This window comes from Aspergillus fumigatus, chromosome 6 (assembly GCF_000002655.1).
Source record: "Aspergillus fumigatus Af293 chromosome 6, whole genome shotgun sequence".
Lineage (NCBI taxonomy): Eukaryota > Fungi > Ascomycota > Eurotiomycetes > Eurotiales > Aspergillaceae > Aspergillus > Aspergillus fumigatus.
In genome coordinates this window covers 2011641-2026603 of record NC_007199.1, presented here as the reverse complement: position 1 = coordinate 2026603, position 14963 = coordinate 2011641, and the positions used below count along the sequence as shown (strand labels likewise).

Here is a 14963-nt window from a genome sequence, read left to right as displayed (position 1 = left end):
GGATATACTTCAATCGAATAAGACGACCGGTCAATTTCAAGAGATACGCGACGCTGGATCAAACTAGATATATCTATGGAAACGAAAACTAGCTCCTCACCAACACTCCTTGCAGAAATACTCCACAATCTTGCTCACGAGCTCCTGACTCAACGGCTTCGACTCCGCCAACGTGCGCGATACCTCCCTCGTCTTCCCCGTATGCCAATTCTTCCCCCGCCGCGGCGCGTCCGTATCATACTTGCTTGCAAAGAACTCTACCAGCTTGATAGGAGGGTTAACGGCAGGGTCAGGGTTCGACTGCCTCAGCCGCGCCACCCAGGCACGCTGCTCCAGCACGTCGAACTCGAGGCCCGCGGCGCGCAGATACGGCAGCAGATCCCGGGTCCAGTGGAAGGGATGCGGGCTGACGACGTTGAAGACCTGTTCGTGTTCGGGCGGTACGGCCGGAAAGTCGCAGAGGGAGATGTCGACGACGGTACCTGCCACTGTATCGACAGGGAGCCAGAGCGGGGACTCATCGAGGGCGGGGAGGGCGCCGATGGTCTTTGCGCACTGCAGCATGAGGGGGATGGCCTCTGTGGAGTTCCAGATGCCGTGGGCCTGGTCGCCGATGACCTGGCCGATGCGCAGGACGCGGGCACGGATACCGGTCTGCTGCGCGGCGTGGATGCAGATGTGTTCGCCGACTAGCTTGGACTGTGCGTAGCCCATGTCCTGGGCGAATTTGACGTCCTTGGGGAGGGCTTCGGGGATGTCAGGACCGGCTGTGTTGAAGACGGTGCTGGCGGAGGAGCAGAAGTTGAAGGTTGCGGGGGTGGGGCGCTGGGCTTTGAGGCAGAAGTCGATGAGGTGCTTGAGACCGGCAATGCTGTCTTTTTCGAAGCTGCTTAGCTGCATGTTGAAGTTGACAGACCAGGCGCAGTGGATGATGTCAGTGAGTTCTGAGGTCAGGGTGTAGTATGTTGGTGAGTCGAGCCCTAGAGTAGGTTGCGAGAGATCGGAGGGGAGAGCGACGAGCTTGCTGCGGGCAGTGTCGGACATGGTGGCGTAGACATTTCGGGCTCGCAGCGATTTGAGCAGGCGGTCGTATGCCTCGATTGTTGAACTGGCGCGCACAAGGCAGTACACCTTTTGGACGTCGTCGAGGGTGGAGACTTTCGCGGCGACATGGCTTCCAAGGGATCCAGTGGCGCCCGTGACAACCTGGAAAGTGTCAATTATATGACAGATATGGACGAGAATGACAAACTTACAACATATCTGCCCTTCAGCCCATTAGGGATAGGCCTGTGCGGTTCGAACTGACTGTATTTTGAGATGAGGGCGCTCATCTGCTCCTCGACAGGCACGGGGCCGTCCGAGACCCCAGAACCAAGGCCATTCAGATAGCGCGCCAATGCATTGATTGTAGGGTGCTCAAACGCGACGTTCAATCCCAACTTCTGCCCTTTAGTGTCTAGAGTCTTCAGAAGAACAGATCGCAACTGTGTAGCCTGCAGGGAGTCCATCCCGAGGGTAAAGAAGTCTGCGTCGTCAGTCACTACATGGCCATTCTTCAGTGGTAACAAGCGATGGAGTTGCTCTCTGAGAAAGTCTTTCAGCTCGGCTTCTGAAAGGGTCAATGCCCCCGTCGACGCATTCTCTGCCTCGTAGGCCTCCTCAATCAACTTGCTAAAGGTCCGATAGAAAGCCTGCCTGATGACCGTTCCCTTGTCCGTCCGAGGGTATTGCGTGTCGGCCGGGAGTATTCGAACCATGCTCTTTGAAAGCTGGCCAAATGCAGGCATTGTCTGGTTCGCCCGTGTAACGGCGGGCCAGATGGCTTCATTGAGTTCCTCGTCCGATATAACCTCGGTGCCAGGCGCACGAATAACCAACAGTCCGATACAAGCCTTTCCAGCTCCAAAGACAACGGCTTCGGAGACGGCATCATGCTGCCTGACTCGACCCTCCATGTCCAGCGGATTGACTTTTTCGCCATTGACGAGGACAATCGTGTCGTCCAGTCGAGCGTAGTACTTGTATGCTTCCATAGTGGGATGCTTGAGGAAGAGATCCTTTGTAGCATAAGAACCATCTGGTCGGTTAGACAGAACCTTTGAAGGCCAGCCGTCGAGGACGATCAGCTCATAAATCCCCGGAGAACGCTCCTCGAACACCAGATACTTCTTGACCTGCTCCGAGGGCCGCACCCAGTCCCATCCTTTGTCTTCTGGTGGTCGAAAAGAGGTCATCAACTGGCCCGTTTCCGTTCTGTACATCCGTCAGAGCCGCCTCAAGGTGCGCCTAGGAAAAATACCTACGTTCCATAGTGACTGATCAGGTTGACTCCATTCTCAACAAGGAGATCTCCCAGCGAATCGGGACAAGCAGAACCCCCAAACATGACTGCTTTCAACTTGGCCAGAACAGCAATACCTTCGCTCGACTCGGCGAGCAGTTTCAGGGCATACGGAACTCCATAGAAGATCTCAAACTCGTGGGACCGCATGATGTCCAACAGGTACTGCTTTGTGAGCGGCAACTCCGCATTGTACAGACGCAACGACTTGCATGAGTGCACTGCGCGGAATAGACAGCTTAGTCCATGATTATGGTACAAAGGCAGCGTGATGAACCCGGTCATGTTCATGTTGCCCGCGTAGTTCTTGATGACCGCGCTCTGGGTCTGGAAAATCGGCTTGGGGAGCCCCGTCGAGCCGCTCGAGTGGATGATCCACGCGACATGCTTCGACTCGGCCTCAGAATCCAAGTGCGGCACGAGGTTCGTATCGACATCTTCTGTGATCGGATAATCATAGTGTTCCTGCGTCGGTATCTCATCCACCAGTAGATTCGGAATCCGCCGCTTGATCTCCGCGGCGGTCTCCCTGAAAGAGCTGTGGATGAAAATATGCTTCGCATGTGTCTTCTCCAGCAGAGAGACAGACGCCTCGACGGATATCCTCGTCGAGAGAAGCAAACCTGCATGGCCGAGCTTCGTCAAGGCCAGAAGCATGACCAGGTAGTTGAGGTCCGACGGTCCCAGCAGCGCAACGACGGCTGGCTTTTCTGATGAAGTCACCCGCGGGGGTGCCAGAGCAGCAATTGCTTTGGCGACTCGAAAAGCGAAGACATCGAGTTGTCGCAACGGGTAGTCCACATAGTCGAGGCCAGTCCGCGGGTATGATATCAGTGGTTGCTGCGAGGTAGGTAAGGATGCGCGATGCCGGACAAGCTCGTCGACTGTCAAGGGCTCTCTGTTGGATACTTCAGGTCGAACTCTGTTTCCTGAAGCATGCCCTTCAGGAAGCGCTGTTGGAACAATTGGTGAGGACAGCATGGTTGATAGATGTTGAACGAGAGGCCCAACAGAATGTGCAGTTTGCCTTTTCGAACAACTCGGAATAAGACAAGGGAAGAAAGCATATTTAAACCCATCTTGACTTGATAGTCACTTACGGTATTTGCCGATGATCCTCAGAATCCGACAGTTACAGGCCTGCATTCAGATCTGTTTGTTGTGGCAGCGCGGAAATGCTGGCGCCCCGCTCGGATATATATCCGAGCGGAGATGAGCGAGGCATTGCCAGTTCTCAGTAAATCCATGCATCATTGATTGGAAAAGACTTGCCTGTCTATCACTTGCTTTATTCGACCGAGTAGTTTGTTTGATACAGGACTAGAGGGTACATACGTAGTTACTGCCCGCTCACTATCATCAGTAGACCAGCAACCTCGACTACTATTGCCTCGGGAATAGGTCTCTTTCGGTCTACTAATCCACAGATAAGGAGACGAATGCATTAAGAAGTATTCCCATGAAATAGGAAGCACACAAAGGTTCATCATTAGTACCATAATCTCATTAACCAATGTCATGTATCGTCGCTTTACATAACCAGCAGGCAAGGAATCGCGTAACAAGTGGACGATCACAGGATGGTTCAGAACAAGGAGCTTAGAAAAGTGTCGTAGAAGGATCACTGATTGAGAACGCCTGGATAGAGACCAGTAAGCATTTCCCTGGAAACTGCAGCAGCTGGAGCACATCAGATCTACTTACCCAGGAATCGAGCTGAGCCCACCAGATCGAGCCCTCAAGATTATCAAGAATACCAAAGTCCTCAGCATTTCCAACGGGCCCTTCCAGGAAATTCGGCGATTGGATACCGTTAGGTGCGGGCTGATGGACCGTTGCGTTGGTGAACATAGGGGCCGTTTGCTCAACATGCACCGGATTTGCTTGCCCTTGGCCCACCATGAGAGTCTCTTTGCCTCCTGCGTGATTGCTGCGTAGATTTTCATGGGAGTTTTCCGGACTGTCGGGTTGAATAGGTGTTCCAATCTGCCGATGTACTTCCCTTCTCAACTCCTCCAGGATAATACTATAGCGACGACTAGGGCAATTCTTACGGGTAGCCTCCGCCAGATGTTGCTGGCAAGTCTCTGCAAGACTGAAGAGTGAATGGAGGTAGCCGCTGTCTTCTACACTCCTAGGGGAGGCGGTGTCCGGATTCGAAGCGAGTCGATGTTGTTGAATGGTGTGGATGTAGACGACAATTATGGCGCAAAAGCACACGTAGTGCGTAAACCAGAATGACTGGATCAAGACTCCTTGCTTGGCCAGGCCATCCACCAATTTCATCACGTCTCCCGCGGCGTCTATGCATTTGCGCACGTGGCTCGAAACCATCGGATGTGGAACCGATGGTCGACGACTGAGGTCCGTGAAATCATTCAACAGAAACGATCGGGTCGCATGGATCATAGCGTGCGAATATGCAAGCTGCAAAACCTGACTCTGCCTGCAAAGGGGCGGGATCAGGCTCGTCGCTCGGACACTGTTGAACAATGGTGGTGCAGTCTGTTTCCATTTCTCGAGGTCCGAGGCGAGGCGAGCAGCGGTCTCAAGAGGAGAATTTCGAGTATGAGGGTTGATAGTGTAAAGCTGCCGAGAGATTTCACCGAGTATACGGCCAAGCCTGCCAAGTTGAAGGCTTAGCTTCAGTTGCATGAAGAGATAGCGTAAAATCGATTGACAAACCTGTAATGAAGCACGGACGCAATCATCATGGAATCTGGTGAACCGGTCCGGCGCCGCGGATCTTCCTCTGATATATCCTCGTCATTGATTTCGTCCGGAAGTTCTTGGTCGGTATCCTCATCATGCAGCAACCGTGGTCTCCCAAACATGACGCTGAGGTATTTGTCCAGCGTATAGGCGCTCCAAAAAATCCGTTTGCGGAGTTGTTGCTCCAAGTACGAGTTGCCATGCTTGGACATTTTCGCCGGCCATTTTCGATGCAATCCGAGAGCCGTCACCAGCTGGAGAGCCGTGCCGAAGGTATACCAGCATTCATTGGCCCGCGATGATGAGAGTAAGTAGAGACATTGACCTAATCGTGCTTGGACACTCTCCAACCGCGGGGGTCCGGATTCCATAGAAGAGACCCATCTGGACGCTGCATACCATCGTTCGCTGGTAGTTTCTGAGTATTTGTAGACAAGGAAGTGAGTCCGTAGAGGCTCACCTTTCATTGCGAAATTCTCCTGGGTCGCCAGGCCTCTGTTCCTCATATAGAGTACTTACTGCGAAGATCATAAGGATGATGGCAGTCCGGGCTACCATAACGCCGGTAGGCGGATTCGCAAAACAGATATTGTCTGCATAAACCTGCTTGAGCCATTCCTCCACGCTTCCTCTATGCAAGAAACGGTAAGTCACTATCGAAAAGTCAAAGTAAATGCCCACCAGCTCCCGAGCTTTCTCGAAAGATGGTAACGTAAAGCCAGCCTCCTGGTAGTTCGAATAAGGCTTATCCCCGAACTTGAAAACGGACGTATTCCTGGAGACATTTTCATCTTGCAGTTCGCCAGGGATAGCCGACGACTCATCCTGATGAAGGCGACTCCAGACGCGTTTCAAGAACGACACTCCAGACGCCGGCCCGAGATAGTTACCCTCAAAGTCCGTGACAACCGGCTCCGGCGAATCACGCAGTGACGCCTCCGAACCAGCTCTGCCATGCTGCGATCGCAAACCCACGCCAGTCCTGGGCGACTCTCTCGACGATCGCTGAGAGACGGACCTCCGCGCAGTACGAGTATCTCCCCGCGCATGGTCCTCATCCGCATAGTTCACCAGCAATGACGACGACGGCGGCGCCGGTAACGGAGCCGGGGGTAAGCCTCGCGAGTACGCAGCATTGTATTCGCAGCGTAGCGCAAGGCGGGTGCATCTCATACACGGCAGTGTCCCCGTACACCGCGTCTTCTTCTCCTTGCAGTAATCGCATGCTCGTGTAATCTTCTGGCGTTGCACAGGGCCCTTGGTTGCTGGCGACGACGAGTCAGATGCCTTTCGCTTCCGGCCAGCAAGGTACGCCCCATCTGTGCTCATTCCGACGACGGTGCCGTTTCCGGGTGAGAGGTGCGTATGTACCCCGTCCATTAGAGAAGCCCTCATTGGTCCGGAAAGTGAGACAGGGACTCGGCACAAGTCGGTTTTCTAGGCACGAAACAAGGCAGCGGAGATTTCCTGTCCTACTGTCTTTTCTTTTCCTTTTTTCCGCTGCCCTCGTACAAGCATCAGAAGGCAGACCGACGTGAAACGGGGATGAATGATGCTGATATGGAGAAATTTCCGAGCGAGCTCGGAGGAGTGCCGGGCTCATCCGGGCTCAGCAACAGAAGTCCCAGTCATCGTCTCTTTCTTAGTCTTAGTGCCTTGGTCAAAGTTTGGAGACGTGCGGGGTTGGTGACTTGAGAGGATGACGGTACTCCACCGCTGCCAGTGGCGAGGGCCGTGAAAAATCCCCCATGCCAGTTAAAAAAAGAAAAAACGGGAGCTGGTGACATTGGGTTGTAATTAAATGCGGGATATCGAGTTGCGCTGAATACCTCAATGCCGGCTGCTCAAGATCAGGTCTCCTAGTCGACCACCCCGTCACGTGCTCCTCGGTCGACGCCGAAGTCTCCTGCAACTACAGCTTCAAAGTCGCGAAGGAAGAGTTTACAGATCGATGGTGGAAAATCAAGTCCACAGCAAAGTTCCAGTCTGTGAATTAGGCTAATTAGATATAGAACTGCACTGACTAAACGACAATGAGTCAAGCACAATGGAAACTACGACAGCGAAGCGGGCTCGACCATGCTAAAATGTTCGACCACGTAGATGAGAACCAGAGAAAAGATTCCTGGGCTGTTCTGGAGCGAGCAATGCCAATCCGGTTTGTATATATCGGTCATCAGAATGGCGCCAAACAACTGTTGTACGCCAGAAATGAAAAAGAAAGACCGTGAATCAACGTTCTCCGGGATGGGTGAGAGGCCCCTGATAGGACCTGAGAGACTGCTAGGCGATGAATGCAGCTGCCGCGTCCCGACGATGCCAAATCGTTGATGACGGCGATCGATCAGATGCTAGAATGGTGTTTGGAGCACGCGGACAACATGGCAGGACCGTTCGAACATGCTCGGCTCATTGAGGCAAAACCAGCAGGCACCTGTGCGCTGTCGACCTTCGATAAACCGAAACACTCCTATCGCGGCAGTAGATGCTGACTTTCGGTGTTGGATCAAATTTAAGGGTTGATCAGCATGCATTCCTTGCGGCTGTAACACCACAGCCGATGGCGTCTGTGAAAGGACAGACACGTTCTCACTGCTCCCAGTCGCTGGGGAACAGACGCCGGTGGGAAAGAGACGAAGTACTGAATCGACCAGGTAATATGATAAATGATGATTGGATTGAGGGGCAGGAAAGGTAGCAAAAGAAAGTAAAGACAAGAACGAAGACAGCCGAGGAAGCCAGGTGTTCGCAGTTTGAACCCGTACGGTACCTAATTCTGTTCCGACTTGAGGCGAGAGGCATGTCAAGTGATGGTTCAAAGGCTAATTGCCATGGAGTCACCCTCTCCTTGTGCTGAACAAGATCATGGCCTAGGATTAGCTCCAAGAAAGAACACTAATTTGCAAAGCATTGGCACGGCAGTGAGAACAATGCTACAAGCGATGGCACGTGCAGACACTGAGACCATCGTTGCGAACGGCCTACAGAACTGAGTTCCAGATCATGAATCATTATTCAGGATCGCACTCAGCCCAGCATCGGGGGACGATTCCAGAGGCCCACCATTTGGCTCGTTGACAACGGGAGACGCTTCCGCAGATACGCCATCCGGCTCTTTCGCATCGGGAGACGAGTTCCCAGATATGCCATCCGGCTCCTTGTTCGGATCGCAGACCCTGATCTCAAGGCCATCGGCCTCGTTGGTATGACTCAGTGATTGGGCGACGATCAAGTGTATCTTCTCGAGAGAGGCTCCCGACCGGATGACATTGATAATGACGTCGACGTCTGTACGATTGCCGTGCCGAATGGCTGCCAGCAGCTGCTGCACAAATTCGCGATAGTACGCCAACTCCTCCTGGATGCGATCTCGCGCAACCTTACGACGTTTGTCGGCATACTCGTCGACGATGCAATCTCGGCCGTGGAGGGCGCATTCGGAACATGGGGCACCGGTCGAGTTTGCACTGCACTTTAAAACGAGTAGAGAAAGCAGCATGTCAGAATGGTGTATTTAGAAAAAATGGCATAAAAGACAGGCAGAGGCAAGATGCTGCGCATTCATTCACACCAGGATATTTGCGAAAGAGAGCCACGTGCTTCGAAAGGGAAAGGTACCTTGGTCCGACGTCGTTGGCACTCTCTGCAAGCTGTTGATGCTCTCCGTACCTTACACTCCTCAGCGACAGGTCCCGCTGGTGGCGTATCTAACGCAGTCCTTGGGGCGATAGGGCGAAAAGGCCTAGGAGGCGCTTGATGAGACATGGTCTGATGAGACGAGGAACAAGAATATGAACAAAAAACCAAGGAACCGGATGAGGCGAGCTAAGGGAGGAAAGACCAGACTGGACTCCGGACGATGAGTTTTCTTCTAAACATACTCCTTCTCTGAGGGGTGAACCAAAACTCAAGGGCCGAAACGGACATACATGCTCTCTTTATCGGACGAGCATTTGAAGAAAGGGAAGTTACCTGGAGCGTGCCTGAGGCAAACTGGGCCAGTGGTTCTCGGTCTCAGCAGGTAGAGATCGACACCCAAATAATTAACTCGGTTAGTCCAGTGGTGCGGATACGCATCCAGATGAGTTGGTAAGTGGGTAAGTGGGCAGAAGTGCAGGATAATCTGGTCCCAAATGTGAGAATGGAGTGCGCCGTCAACACTGATCAGTTTCCGGAACTGAGGATCATCAGCAATGTTTCACAAGGAAATTAGAATTGAAAACGGTCGAAAACGAGGAAGACTGAAGGAAGGTGGAAAAGAAGAATACAGAAAGAAAGATGAAGCTTTTCGAACGGAATTTGTGAGCTTCGATACTTTTGCCTCTTCCACGGGCCGTTCCCACTTCCGAGGGTCCTCCCGGTTTTCCAACTCTTTCAGGAGGGTTGGTCAACCTTTATTCTGGAGTTTTAGAGCTTAGAAATGGCAAAAAAATTGGCAGAGAGATAGTGTAAACCCCAAGACCCAGAGGAAACAAGGATTGGACGATGCCAACCGATAAGCGGAAGGGCCCTATAAGCAAGCGTGCCTAAGCGCCTTCTGGGTAGACCCATAAATTTCAGGCTGGAGAGAAAGGCAAGTGAATCTGGAGACAGTTGTCAAGGTCGATGTAGTGCTGCTCTTAGAGCGATGCGGGTTTAAAGGATTAGCCCCAGATCTAAGGAAGCTGATCCATCAATGAGAATGCTTGAAAAGCGCCGATGGAGCCTGCAGCGTGGCTGAGCCAATGATCAGTGTCCCCAGAAATTGCTCTAAAGCGGAGCATCGAGGATCAGGTCGGGTGTCAGACTCTGATAGGCAGACAGGTACCCTCGAGTTAGGGCTATTGAGCAATCGTCATAAAATCAACCCGAGCGCCAGGGCCCTGAACGCAGAGTTGAAGACTCCGTATATTTGCACATCCATTCTCTCCCTCTTCCTCTCCTCCTCCTTGCCTCATCCTAGTCATGACTCATGCGCGGCTATTTTGCTTGAATCAGCTGCGTGCAATGTTCGAAAGCCAGGAATCTCTCTTCGGCTACGTGTCTTTGAGGAATGTCGAAGCTAGATGATGTCCAAGGGGTCACTTTCTGCATTCCACTTCGGGTCGTCTACTCTGGTTGGAGCACCAAATATCGCACTATTGATGTTGAGACACCTTGTGGGAGTCAATTTTCTGCAATAGTTTGATCACTTTCCCCTTCTCGGAAAAAAAATCCGTTCGATATGATAGGGTGCCAAAGGGACATTCTGTAGGATCGCAAGGCGGATGGTTTCAGTTGACTGGGGCGTCGTCTTCCTTGGGTCGAAAAGAAACAATAACAACAATTATTGCGAGCCGCGCCATACGCGAGGGCTAGTATACGTATCTTGATCAGAAAAGGGGGTTCTGCTTCGGTTGCATGATGGATCCACGATTACCTAGATATGCAGTGCTCCTGTACGCAATCCCTTACACAAACTTATCCAATCCCCTTCGGGATTTGAAGACGCACCGCAAATCCCCAACGCATATCACAATAACCAACCATGGTAGGCAACCAAGGATCAAGGCATCTCTGTACTGAGACTAGATCAGTCGAATGCGCAATGCTGAGGTTATGGCTGGTTGATGCTGACCGTTGACGTCGTTCACCTTTTGCGTTTTCTTTGTCTTTCTGAAAGGTAACTGCATGTTGTTCACGTGAAATGTGGGCGCTGGCCATACGGACGACGTACCGCTTCTTCTACCTTTCCCCCGCCTTCTAGCCTTTGGCTGCCGAGATTGGGGGTTTACAGAGTAAAGAAAGAGCCACCTACGTTGCCAGCCTGTCTCATCAGCAATTCAGCAATTCTACAGCATTCCACTCAGAAAGTCTGTACCAGCCAGGCACGCAGAAATTCCAAATCCAATCACTTACGTTCCCTGGACACGTGGACCGATAAATCTCCATGTCAGAAAAATAGGCTGTGGTCGTGAGAAAGTGTTGTTAACCTCACTGTAATTCTGGCATTTCCATCTCCTCTTAGGCTGGTGCCGGAAAGAGTGATCAACAACCGCCAACAACCTTAAAGAGGTGTCTTCTCCGTACAGTGTTGAATTGTGTGACCTCTAAGCGACATGGAGTTTCAACGACCGAGTTGAGTTCGCCGATGTGTGGAACGGTGGTAAGCCAACCTCATAGGAGGCTTTTTCCATATCTGGTTGGCGGCTTGCCGGCCCATGGCTAATCGGTGTACATTAATTATTTACAAGACTAGGGAGGCCGTATCGCTCAATTAAAGTACTGTGTGGAATACAGAAGGTATCCCGCGATCGAAGCGACCGTCCCTGAGGACCTGCGGCTGTGGCAAAAACCCCTTCTTTCCAACGGATGCCGAATGATAGGCACTACCGTCCAATGATGGAATTGACAACGTGGTTTTGTTCGCTCGCGGCGACAGCTGCCGGTAGAGGCGAGGGAGTGAATCATCGGTGCACTCCGCACTGCTAAGTCTGGTTAATCATAAGTGGCAGATTTCGTGTGACCACGCCGCATTCAAGCTAAACCAAGCGAGAACGGAGGCGACGACCACGCCAGCTCACTGGGGTATTTGAACTCTGGGCTCGACCTCGATGTGTCAAAAGAGACTTGCTGGCTGCAACACCAGGCCTAGCAATAGCCCGGAGAAATCAGTCGAATAACCGAGGAGCTCTGCAGCCACGAAAATTGTGGCTGCAGCTGGAATTCAGATTTGACAAATGACAGTCTAGCAAGCAGTCTAGATCGATTGGATTGACAACCTACATGGGTAGAATATGGGCTGTCCTCCTTGGATGGGGCGTGGCGCTTGGACAATCACTGTACTGTTGCCGTGGTTTAACAACCCAAGATTCGGATTAGTGGACAAGTCAGATCATAGCTGCGAAGCTACCAAAGGAGTTGATACATCTGAGCTCCTGTACACAGGTAGCTTGTGTGTACTACATCAGGCCAAGTACTTCGAGAAAGACACGAGAAATTGCGGGAAACCAAAAAAAACTGGGCAAGTTATGCCCAGGCGGACGTATCGGTAGATTTACTGGCAGGGGAATCATGAAATTTCGATACTGTACATGTGGAGCGCGATAAAGAATACCCAAAAATGAACCAAAATGCTGGTAGTTCAACTCAAAGACCCATATACACTGCAGTCCTTAATAGACGGGTCTACCTTCGTCCCAACGGCGAAGTTCACCCGGACTTCTGGGCGTCAATTGTTGTTGATCGCCCGGAGGGCGGTTTCCCTCGCTCGACGGAGATGAGTAGGACAATTGGCGGTTACTCTCTCGTCGGATAGCGCTGCTCTCGAGAGCATTGCCGTGAACACCGCCGATACCCCCAATCCATTCCCAAACCCGCGCAACATCTCCACCCCGGCCCTCGCGGACCGCAGCGCGAATGTTGGCATTGCCCTCAACTACATTGCGAACACGCCTCCAGAGCTCTTCACGTCGCTTGCCATGAAGCTCAGAACGGAGGACGTCGTCACGCAACTGACCAATGGGGATATACGGTTCCCTCGCCTCACCGCGAGCATGAAGCGCTGCTTGTGTCGCTAGGCGATCTAGCGTGGTCGCTACCAGCTCTGGGACGCGAGCTAGGTCGGATCGCCGAGCAAGGATTTTTGCTCGAGTGTAAACCAGACCCAGAACCATAATAATCAAAATTGAAAGAGGGAGTCGATATGCAAGGAGAGAGAGTCGGATGTGGCGGCGGAAGGCGCATGTGAGGGGGAGCCGTGCGATTGAGGTAGATGAGAGAACAAGGACATCGGAGGGTCTGTGATTGCGTTGTGGTCTCTGTTAGTTCCGGTATACATGTCAGAACCGTGGTCATATAAAAGAGCTCTAGCATACATACTAAGCTGGGCATGAACGAGATATCCAGAGAAAGATAAAAAGCATGATATACCAAGAGAAAAATCCCATAGACCCAACTTACTGTTTTGTTTTGGTCACAACTTCATCCTTCGCAACAATCTCGCCGAGTGCTCCTTTCCAAAGCTCGTCGAATTCTGTATCACTCATGCCTCTACGCCGTTTCTGTGCAATCGCCTGTTTCAGATCCGCTTCGCTCATTTCCGGAGACGTCACTTCTTTACCATCCTCTAGACGCTCTCCACATTCAAATTTAGCTCGACGATCCCGGAGCTCTTCGATCGCTTTGTCAGTAACGGCTTTCACGCGACGAGCTTTCTCACTGTCTGGTTCGCATGTGGGAGGCAGAGGGATTAGACCTCCAAGCGATAGAGGATGCGGTTTCAGAATGAAGTCATTCTCACAGCTCGCCTCGAAGTTCGGGTAGCAGAACGCATGTGGAGGGCAAGGTTCACACTGCGGCTCCAGTACACGGGCCCATTCGGGCACTCTGGTTTCTGCCAGTGACCAAGTAGGCTTGCCAATACCACAGTACCCGATCTCGATCTTCTCCTTGCGCCACCAACCGCCAAAACCGCAAAGCAAAGAGAAAATGAGGATCCAGGGAGCAGCTTTGTTTGCCGTACTCTGCTTGGCAGCTCGTCGTCGGATCCGTGGAGCCGTCGGATACATTAACTCCGCTTGTTGTTTCTCCAAGGCTAATTGCTCCTCGGGCGTAAATTCCTCGCCGGCACTGAGCTCACTTTCATCCTCTTTACCGTCCATCTCAACTTCCTCCCTCGGGAAGACAGGAGATCCAACGGGTGATCTTGTAGGCGTTCTAGAAATATCACCATCAAGATCATAAGGGGTCTCAGACTTTCGTGGTCTCAGTCCGTGGCTGAAAGCAGGGCTGGCGGTGGAAAGCCGTGAACTTGTCTTTCGTTTGACATCACGACTGATGCTCCTTGAAGCAGGAGAGCTGCCACTCTGAAATGGATTGTCATCGGTGAAAACACTGTCCTCCTTTGGTTCCGATTTAACGTAGACAGTATGTGGCTCGGGCTCAATTGAAGGAGCAATTTCACTATTTCGCAATTTCCTAGTCGTGGATTTGCGCGGAGTGACCATATCCCGAGCAACAGGCGTCACCGGGCCATCATCGTGCAATTCTCTGTCAAAAGCGCGTGCGTGCTTGTTCTCCGATTTCGGTACCTTCTTCTTCGTGACGATTGACGGTGTGCTCGGTACGTTATTCTCCTCAATATCTGCCGTTGATGCCCTCGTGCTCATCCTCGACCGGCCTCTTCTTGTCCCGGTCGCGGTAGAGACAGTAGACGGTGTCGGCGGTGGAGGCATAGACTCCCTATCGACGTATTCGCGTTGTCCGTCATAATCACTCGCCACAGATGTCGCGCGACTAGGCATATCTGTGATACCTGCGCTCGTTCTCTTCACCCTCTCGCGCTCCCTCAGGAGTTTTTTCGCTTGAGGCAGAACTTCTTCCTCTAGGATGCGGATGAGCTGCGCCTTTTTCGCAGAAGCAGGATACGAGACATCATGACTGACAAGGATGGAGCGGAGGCGGGGTACGGTGAGTGTGTTAAGGTCGAAGTCTGGGGACAGATAGTCCAGTCCGTCCGCCATGGTGTAGTGCAACGCTGGCGATGGGCTGCCAGCAGAGCAAGAGGTGAGTGAATGGGCAATCACAAAATGCGGGTGCACGGCTGAAGACTCCGATCGGGATCAGACGCGCCTGATAAGGGCTCTAAGAATGCGTCTCGTACCCTTAAGTCGAGATTATCTCTGCACTTTGTTTTTTACTTGTCAAAAAGTAGCTCAAAACACTGAATGAAGATGCAATACCGTGGGAATCGGTATCCAGGGCAACCAAGCGGGGCCTAAAGGATGAATATTGATCATTCAAAAGGGATCGTGCTCAGACCCTCCTCTTGAGAGAGATACACGATCGTCTCGCAGATCAAAAGTTTAACAATTATCCATGTGTCCAAATTCCTCTGTGGTGGATGGATGTGTGCTAAATCAAGGATGAAGAGCCTAGCAGCCTGGTA

General features: G+C 52.1%; 4 protein-coding genes across 4 annotated transcripts; all 4 read right to left on the bottom strand.

Moving 5' to 3' along the window:
- Window positions 1-96: 96 nt before the first annotated feature.
- On the bottom strand, window positions 97-3474 carry AFUA_6G08560 (putative NRPS-like enzyme; the record flags this gene model as incomplete). Its single annotated transcript, XM_745652.2, has 3 exons — window positions 2307-3474; window positions 1257-2256; window positions 97-1206 (listed from the first exon to the last, which is right to left on the bottom strand). Exons 1-3 carry the CDS (start codon window positions 3323-3325, stop codon window positions 97-99), a joined length of 3129 nt encoding a protein of 1042 aa, XP_750745.1. The 5' UTR covers window positions 3326-3474.
- A 469-nt stretch (window positions 3475-3943) lies between these two features.
- Window positions 3944-6451, bottom strand: AFUA_6G08550 (Zn(II)2Cys6 transcription factor; the record flags this gene model as incomplete). Its single annotated transcript, XM_745651.2, has 3 exons — window positions 3944-4967; window positions 5030-5464; window positions 5517-6451. 3 exons carry the CDS (start codon window positions 6449-6451, stop codon window positions 3944-3946), a joined length of 2394 nt encoding a protein of 797 aa, XP_750744.2.
- Window positions 6452-8057: 1606 nt separating this feature from the next.
- On the bottom strand, window positions 8058-8821 carry AFUA_6G08540 (Zn(II)2Cys6 transcription factor domain-containing protein; the record flags this gene model as incomplete). Its single annotated transcript, XM_745650.1, has 2 exons — window positions 8058-8528; window positions 8675-8821. The coding sequence occupies 2 exons, from the start codon at window positions 8819-8821 to the stop codon at window positions 8058-8060; spliced, it is 618 nt and encodes a 205-aa protein (XP_750743.1).
- Window positions 8822-12189: 3368 nt separating this feature from the next.
- Window positions 12190-14538, bottom strand: AFUA_6G08530 (putative sister chromatid separation protein (Src1); the record flags this gene model as incomplete). Its single annotated transcript, XM_745649.1, has 2 exons — window positions 12190-12832; window positions 12977-14538. The coding sequence occupies 2 exons, from the start codon at window positions 14536-14538 to the stop codon at window positions 12190-12192; spliced, it is 2205 nt and encodes a 734-aa protein (XP_750742.1).
- Between the last annotated feature and the right edge of the window lie 425 nt (window positions 14539-14963).